This window comes from Diaphorina citri, unplaced genomic scaffold (genome assembly GCF_000475195.1).
Source record: "Diaphorina citri unplaced genomic scaffold, Diaci psyllid genome assembly version 1.1 scaffold1540, whole genome shotgun sequence".
Taxonomy (NCBI): domain Eukaryota; kingdom Metazoa; phylum Arthropoda; class Insecta; order Hemiptera; family Psyllidae; genus Diaphorina; species Diaphorina citri.
In genome coordinates, this window is record NW_007378966.1 from 24,957 (window position 1) to 33,763 (window position 8,807).

Sequence of the window (8,807 nt, forward strand, 5' to 3'; positions counted from 1 at the left end):
TAGAAATTTACTTTCTAATATTTTTACTTTTTCCCTGGACCATTATAGAAAATCAGTCGATTGCCATCTCATAAATCATCACATAAACTACCTCCGTCAGCAACTCAGCATATTTATCAGCAAGTTTCTAATTTATGTTCCGACTACAAATTTGTCACAAAGATCAAGATATCAAGACTTTCAAAACATCCTTTTCACAAATTGTACAATGGCTGCCTAACATTCAACTCATTCTACATACCGCCTTTACTTTTTACAAAGCTTTGTACTTTGTACGTATTTCCTTTACAAGCTGTTCTCTGTTGTCCGCCTACATTCATGTCTTGTTATTTAAGTTTCTAAAAAGGGGGAAATTTCTTTCTTTTTTCGTAACGTTAGGTACTTTTTTCTTTTTCCTTTAAAAAGTCAACGTTTTTTATATATTTTCCTTTCTCAGTTCTCGTGTATTGTGCATTAGGACAAAGTTGTATAAGAAGAGGGGGGGGGGGGGGGACTAACATTGAAAGTAAATTCCAACAATAGTAAATATAAGTACATAGCTACATAGTAGTAACTTGTAGGTAGTACTGTAATATACAGGGTGAGGTTGATATAGTTTGAATGCTTTTGATTGGTTCCATTTTCTACTGATGATTGGAATCAAAACTGATAATTTCTTTAGAAGTTTAGAACCATTTTTTACTTTCTTATTTTTAGTATAGGTAAAAAGCAAAACTATTCAAACTTAATCCTAAACTAAGCTGTTCTTGTTTATGAAACCACCCTAAATGAAAAGTAAATATTATAAAATAAATGTCTCTAACTCTCTCCTCCTTATCCTTCCCCATTATCCCTTCTCCCCTTCCCTTCCTCCTCCTTCTCCTTCTCCTCCTCCTCCTCCTTCTCCTCCTTCTCCTCCTCCTTCTCCTCCTCCTCCTCCTCCTTCTCCTCCTCCTTCTCCTTCTCCTCCTCCTTCTCCTTCTCCTCCTCCCTCCTTCTCCTCCTCCTCCTCCTCCTCCTCCTCCTCCTCCTCCTCCTCCTCCTTCTCCTCCTCCTCCTCCTCCTCCTCCTCCTTCTTCACCTCCTCCTCCTCCTCCTCCTCCTCCTCCTCCTCCTCCTCCTTCCCTTCTCTTTCTTCAATTCTTTCCCCTACATCGTGTTCTATAAACAACTATATTAATATCCCATAAAGAAAGAAGCTGAAACTTATTTCTCTCATTATTTATACCCGAGTGTCATAAATTTTCCGGCATGAGTATTTTATGACGTTTATGGAGTTTGGACCTTAGAGTATTGGGACTTCATTTGTCACGGGACGATATATGATGTGTGTTGGGGGTTGACGCCTTGCCCACTGCATTTAAAGAACTTACTAGTCACTAGTGGTTCAGTTCGACCCGACTTGAGTGAAAAAAAAAACAAATCAAAAGAAGAAGACTAGTGCTTCAGTTCCTATCCATTTCTTAAAAGAACTTACCTATACTAGTGCTAGTGATACGGTGAACTGAAGAACTTAACCAAGAAATTGCGTCCAAAAATATAATGAGCAAATTTCATGTTTTTCTTGAAATCTTGATTTGGGCTCAAACCGATAAGCTCTTAATCTGAAATCCACCGCGATAACACATACACTACAGACTGACCACGTTGTATTGAAGGACCACGACCAGAGGAGAAGTTGTATTGAAAAGTGTAAAAAAAAAAGTTGTTCCTGAACTTTAGCACACCTTGTACATTTCTTGGCAGAGATACATGGTAGGTACCTACTCCCTAGAGTAGGGGAAAAAAGGAAGGAGGAGGAGGAGAATGAAGAAAAGGAGGAGAAAGATAAACCACAATAGCAATAGGGAGATAACAAGTAGGAATTCAAAACCGCAAATTTTCTCTATGCGTCCAATACGATAGTTCTTCGAGAAAACCCTAAATATACACTTTTCTCTCTCTCTCTCTCTCTCTCTCTTCCTCTCTCCTTTCCTGTATCTATATTTCCCTCTCTCTCCCTTATTTTCCCTATCTTCCCCTCATTCCTCTCTCCTTTCCTGTATCTATATTTCCCTCTCTCTCCCTTATTTTCCCTATCTTCCCCTCATCTCTTCCTCCCCTCCTCTTTATCCCCCCTTAATCTCTTTCCATCTCTCTCCCTCCCCTCTCTTCTTGTTTCAGTACCATTAGTGTTTCTATTTTACCCAGCAGGGATGGAATGCCAACAATAACAAATAGTCACTTTTGGTTCCGAGAACTGTATCGATACCTCCCTCAGGATTTCAGCAATACCTCCAAAGGACCGATATGATTCAACATCTAATGAGCAAATTTCATCGAAATCGGGCGAACCTTTCGCGAGTTGTGAAACAATGTTCTCCTTCCTCTCCTCCTCTTCCTTCTCCTTCTTCCTCCTCTTCTCCTAATTTCCCTCTTCTTCTTTCTCATTCTCATATTCCTCCTCCTTCTTGGCCTCCTCCTCCTTCTTGGCCTCCTCCTCCTCCTCTCCCTCCTCAATCTCATTCCCCATTCTCTCCCTAATCTTGTTTCGTTTTTAGCAATAATAAATAGTCACTTTTGGTTCCGAGAACTGTATCGATAACTCCCTCAGGATTTCAGCAATACCTCCAAAGGACCGATATGATTCAAAATCTAATGAGCAAATTTCATCGAAATCGGGCGAACCTTTCGCGAGTTGTTGTGAAACAATGTTCTCCTTCTTCTCCTCCTCTTCCTTCTCCTTCTTCCTCCTCTTCTCCTAATTTCCCTCTTCTTCTTTCTCGTTCTCATATTCCTCCTCCTTCTTGGCCTCCTCCTCCTCCTCCTCCTCCTCCTCCTCCTCCTCCTCCTATGAAACTAGCTTGTGTTCAACGGCAATAAATAAAATAAAAGCTATGTCAAATCATCATTAGTATAATGCTTATTTCCAATCTTTGAACCGTAAAAAGGTTACCTACCGTCAACCTCAATTCTCCATCTTTCGCAAAATACTCATCAGCAAAATTCCTCTGAACTGTGAAGGTAAGAAATTTGGGACGCAATCCATTAAATCCATGCGGTTTATATTGGACAACCATTTATTCACTTGGAACAGTTTAATTTCGCCCCTTTATCTACAAGATTTATCTCTCAGGGTTCACGCCATTTTTATTATCATTTGAGCTGAAACTTCTTTATCCTTTATGGACCTAGTATTGAAATAGATAGGTAAGCTGTCTGGATAGGTTGCCATTTTGCCAAATTGAAAATCTTGCCGACATTGGGGGCAATAAAAAATCCCATATCTTATAACAGTACCTAACGTATTGGTTATGGGCACAGGTCATTTACTTGGGTCAATATTCATAGGTCCTTTCTACAGGGAAACGATTTCTTCAAAGATATGTAGTATTATTATTAGTAGTTCTGTGAACTGTAGACCTCACTGACACTCGTATTTATGAACAAGAATGATCGTTCTTAGATCAGTCTCAAGTCAAAATTGACCAATCAAATGCCTTGAGACTATCATCATCATCTCCACAGTCTTCACAGACCGCGAGGGTCCTTGACTTCACTGACCAGCCTTCTCCATTCATGTCTGTCCTGTGCGATGGTCTGCCAATCTTGTCCTACTCCAAACTCTTTGAGGATTTCTTTGACTCCCCCTTCCCATGTATTCCTTGGTCGTCCAACTGCTCTTGGTTTGTTGATTTGCAGGTCTAGAGCTCTCTTGATGTTGGAAGAGGGATCTGCGCGCGTTACGTGCCCTGCCCATTGGAGAATTTTGGCTTTAATGATGTTGCTAATGGGCGGTTTTTTATAGAGCAATTCCAGTTCTCTGTTTTTTCTTCTCCTCCATGTGTGTGTTTCTTCGTCTAGGATGGGTCCAAATATTTTGCGCAGCACTTTGTTTTCGAAGGCTTGTACTCGTAGGATGATATTTTGTTTTAGAGGCCATGTTTCACTTCCATATAGGAGGACAGGTTGTATTATGGTGGTGTACATCTTGATTTTGGCATTCTTAGAGATTTTCTTCGATGTTAGCATCTTGTTCATGGAGTACAAGCTTCTGTTTGCGTTATTCATCCTGTTGTTGACTTCAGGTTCGATTCTGTTGTTTTCATTGATGTTGGCGCCCAGGTATTTGAAGTCTGTTACTCTTTCAAATCTATGGTTGTTTATGGTGACCGTCGTGCTGGTCATTGATCTTATTTTAGATACATGCATAAATTTCGTCTTATCTGTGTTCATTTTTAGTCCTACTTTCTCAGCTTTTTTCTCCAATACTTTCAAGCATTCTTCGATTTCTTCCAGGTTGTTTCCCAACATTGCTATATCATCAGCATACGCCAGAAGTTTACACACTAAGATTTCATCTTTCCATAGGTCTTTGATCACTTTCTCCAGTGTAATGTTGAAAAGCAAAGGGGATAATCCATCACCTTGCTTCAAACCGCTCTCTACTGTGAATGCTGACGATACTTCACCCGCTACTCTCACTCTGTTTACTGATCCTAAGGAACATTCTTTCACCATTCTGATTAGTTTCTTTGGTATTCCTAGCTCATGCATTGCGTTCCATATTTCATTTCTTATCAAACAGTCGTACGACTTTTTAAAGTCGATAAAAAGTATGAATGTATCTATGTCTCGTTCGGTTCTTCTTTCAAGGATATTTCTCAAGGCATGTATTTGATCTGTAGTTGAGCGATTTTTTCTGAAGCCTGCTTGATATTCGCCAATCTGATCTTTTGAGTAGGCTTCAATGCGTGATAAAAGTATCAAGGATAGTACTTTGTAGGCGGTATTAAGGAGGGCAATTCCTCTGTAGTTGTTACAGTCGGTTGGGTCATTTTTCTTGTGCAGCGGAATTATGATAACCTCCTTCCATTTATTTGGTATAATTTCTTCCTTCCAGCACTTTGTGATGAGTTTGTGTAGTTCTTCCTTTATGGTTGATCCGCCTTTCTTCAATAGTTCACTCGTTATTTCGTCTGATCCGGGGGTTTTATTGTTTTTTAGTCTTTTAATTTAGCGATTACAAGGCAGACGCACTACCAACTAAGCTAACTAGGCTGGCGAGAGAAGAAGAGGAAACAGGAATTTTCTATTGTTAAAACTCTGAAATTCTCCCAATACAATTTTCGTCTTTTTTTTATGAAAAAAAAAACCCTTCCATACATTGTTTTTCTTCTCTGTACTAAACGGTACCTGCAAGTAAAATCTCAAGCTTGTATCACAAATGGTTCACCCTTCCATACATTGTTTTTCTTCTCTGTACTAAACGGTACCTGCAAGTAAAATCTCAAGCTTGTATCACAAATGGTTCAATGTCCGCCGCGTTCATTCCCCCCAACCTATAAATCTAGATCTGGAATTACCTGGCAACTTTCATCTTCCAATTACAGAATGACTCAAATACAAAACTGATGTCAGAACTCAAATCATCCATATGAAACTAGGAGAGGGAGGAGGAGAGGAAATAAATTAGGAGGGAGAGGTATAAATGAAAAGAGGGAGGGATGGAGAGAGAGAGAGAGAGAGGAAAAATAAATGGGGGACAGCAGAGAGGTAGAAAGAAAAGGGAAGTAGGAATGATGTAACTCAAGGTAGACAAGGCAATATACTGCCAAGAACATGGAAAGTAGGAATCATGTAACTCAAAGTAGACAAGGCAATATACTGCCAAGAACATGGAAAGATATCCCATTCCCACACGGGGGTTAAATTAAAGCTTTAAAAAATCTTCTTCTTTACCCCAGATAGGATGAAAATGAAACAAAAACGGGTAAAGGAGATCAGACAACGAGGGACATTTGAAGACGGATCAATAATAGATTTTGGCACACACACAAAACGATTGCTTAACAATAGGAATGTAGGACTGGGAATATAAAATTTACCTGTTTAGATGGGCCACAGCACGTACTAAGTGCACAGGGTTTCTCTGTATCATACTTGGGGCAATCTAATACACAATCCTCAGATGGATCCTCAGACACTTTGTTCTCGGCAAACTGTAATACAATAACAGGGTTCGGTTAGTAAAGTAAAGTGCTAGCTTGGCGTCCCTAATCCATGTCCCATCCCAGAACGACCCAATAAAAGTATCCATAATCATATAAACGGTAAGAAATAATGTCGATATGTACATAGGATGTCTAATATAAACCCAACCAATAAGTCCCTGATTCTATTCCCAGAGTCGGCAAAAAGCACTCGTATTACGTGCGATTGCAAATATTTCGATGTGTTATTTTCTAATTTTTCCGCATTGACCCAACACCTACATAAGTGAGGAGTATTGCGTCTCTTCTCACCCATCTGATAAGGAGCATACTACGGCAGGGACTTTAATGTCGCAGTTGTTTCACTACTAGGAAATGAAACAGTTTTATATCAATTACAATACCCCAAGCCCTTCACAAGTTGGTCACTTTTAGTGCAAGAAGAGTCTTGCTCCCCTGCAATGTAACACCATCTGTTCGCACTGTAATAAGTTAATAATCAAACAAGCTCCCACTGAATTTAACATCCTTGAGATTATTGCACACTAATGTAGTGTTGAATACTTTAGTACATAATATTACATGCGTTATTTACCTCTGTTAGCTCCACAAACTCCGGCTGTATGGTGGTCGAGTGTATTCCCTCATTATGAAAGAATTCCTTCACCTTCTCCGCCAGCTTCATATACTCAGATAGGTTACGACATCTTATATGAGCAGACGCTATGATACGATCACCCGCTAGTTGCCATACGTGAAACTCATGTACTGCTAATACTCCGTCTACATTCTCCAGCAGACGACGCTGTATAGCATCCACCTAAAATCATAGGCAAAGAGTATTTGTGGACCATTCTTTATAGACGAAAGATAAAAGAGTGGGAGAGTTAAGGGAACATCAAGGACAGTTAGAAGAGTTTTTGATATCAATTCTATGGAAGTGTTGGTATTGAAGAACTCAATTACGCTAAAAATCTGTCTTTTACGTTAAAATTCCCGTCTTGTTTGTCCACTTTTTACATAGTAGTAACTTGTAGGTAGTACTGTAATATACAGGGTGAGGTTGATATAGTTTGAATGCTTTTGATTGGTTCCATTTTCTACTGATGATTGGAATCAAAACTGATAATTTCTTTAGAAGTTTAGAACCATTTTTTACTTTCTTATTTTTAGTATAGGTAAAAAGCAAAACTATTCAAACTTAATCCTAAACTAAGCTGTTCTTGTTTATGAAACCACCCTAAATGAAAAGTAAATATTATAAAATAAATGTCTCTAACTCTCTCCTCCTTATCCTTCCCCATTATCCCTTCTCCCCTTCCCTTCCTCCTCCTTCTCCTTCTCCTCCTCCTCCTCCTTCTCCTCCTTCTCCTCCTCCTTCTCCTCCTCCTCCTCCTCCTCCTTCTCCTTCTCCTCCTCCTTCTCCTTCTCCTCCTCCTTCTTCACCTCCTCCTTCACCTCCTCCTCCTCCTTCTCCTCCTCCTCCTTCTTCACCTCCTCCTCCTTCTCCTCCTCCTCCTTCTTCACCTCCTCCTTCTCCTCCTCCTCCTTCTCCTCCTCCTCCTTCTTCACCTCCTCCTTCACCTCCTCCTCCTCCTCCACATATTATTGTTGTATCACCTCCTCCTCCTTCTCCTCCTCCTCCTTCTTCACCTCCTCCTCCTTCTCCTCCTCCTCCTTCTTCACCTCCTCCTCCTTCTCCTCCTCCTCCTTCTTCACCTCCTCCTCCTTCTCCTCCTCCTCCTTCTTCACCTCCTCCTCCTTCTCCTCCTCCTCCTTCTTCACCTCCTCCTCCTTCTCCTCCTCCTCCTTCTTCACCTCCTCCTTCTCCTCCTCCTCCTTCTCCTCCTCCTCCTTCTTCACCTCCTCCTTCACCTCCTCCTCCTCCTCCTCCTCCTCCTCCTCCTCCTCCTCCTCCTCCTCCTCCTCCTCCTCCTCCTCCTCCTCCTCCTCCTCCTCCTTCCCTTCTCTTTCTTCAATTCTTTCCCCTACATCGTGTTCTATAAACAACTATATTAATATCCCATAAAGAAAGAAGCTGAAACTTATTTCTCTCATTATTTATACCCGAGTGTCATAAATTTTCCGGCATGAGTATTTTATGACGTTTATGGAGTTTGGACCTTAGAGTATTGGGACTTCATTTGTCACGGGACGATATATGATGTGTGTTGGGGGTTGACGCCTTGCCCACTGCATTTAAAGAACTTACTAGTCACTAGTGGTTCAGTTCGACCCGACTTGAGTGAAAAAAAAAACAAATCAAAAGAAGAAGACTAGTGCTTCAGTTCCTATCCATTTCTTAAAAGAACTTACCTATACTAGTGCTAGTGATACGGTGAACTGAAGAACTTAACCAAGAAATTGCGTCCAAAAATATAATGAGCAAATTTCATGTTTTTCTTGAAATCTTGATTTGGGCTCAAACCGATAAGCTCTTAATCTGAAATCCACCGCGATAACACATACACTACAGACTGACCACGTTGTATTGAAGGACCACGACCAGAGGAGAAGTTGTATTGAAAAGTGTAAAAAAAAAAGTTGTTCCTGAACTTTAGCACACCTTGTACATTTCTTGGCAGAGATACATGGTAGGTACCTACTCCCTAGAGTAGGGGAAAAAAGGAAGGAGGAGGAGGAGAATGAAGAAAAGGAGGAGAAAGATAAACCACAATAGCAATAGGGAGATAACAAGTAGGAATTCAAAACCGCAAATTTTCTCTATGCGTCCAATACGATAGTTCTTCGAGAAAACCCTAAATATACACTTCTCTCCCCCTCTTTCTCTCTCTCTCCCTCTCTCCTTTCCTGTATAATCTGTATATTTCCCTCTATCTCCCTTATTTTCCCTTA

At 40.5% G+C, this 8,807-nt stretch overlaps 1 protein-coding gene across 1 annotated transcript; it reads right to left on the reverse strand.

Moving 5' to 3' along the window:
* Window positions 1-5,294: 5,294 nt before the first annotated feature.
* On the reverse strand, window positions 5,295-7,255 carry LOC103516296 (zinc transporter 1-like). Its single transcript, XM_026828732.1, has 4 exons — window positions 7,232-7,255; window positions 6,547-6,771; window positions 5,847-5,960; window positions 5,295-5,401 (listed from the first exon to the last, which is right to left on the reverse strand). The coding sequence occupies exons 1-4, from the start codon at window positions 7,253-7,255 to the stop codon at window positions 5,321-5,323; spliced, it is 444 nt and encodes a 147-aa protein (XP_026684533.1). The 3' UTR covers window positions 5,295-5,320.
* Window positions 7,256-8,807: the final 1,552 nt, after the last annotated feature.

What these genes read in the sequence shown, in the direction of transcription:
- LOC103516296 (XM_026828732.1), bottom strand. Translation starts at nt 7,255, where the DNA reads ATGGGGAAGGATAAGGAGGAGAGA. An exon ending in AGTTTGTGGAGCTAACAGAG is followed by an intron (nt 5,961 to 6,546) that starts GTAAATAACGCA and finishes ATTGTATTACAG; the next exon opens with TTTGCCGAGAACAAAGTGTC. An exon ending in GCTGTGGCCCATCTAAACAG is followed by an intron (nt 5,402 to 5,846) that starts GTAAATTTTATA and finishes TCCCTCTCCTAG; the next exon opens with TTTCATATGGATGATTTGAG.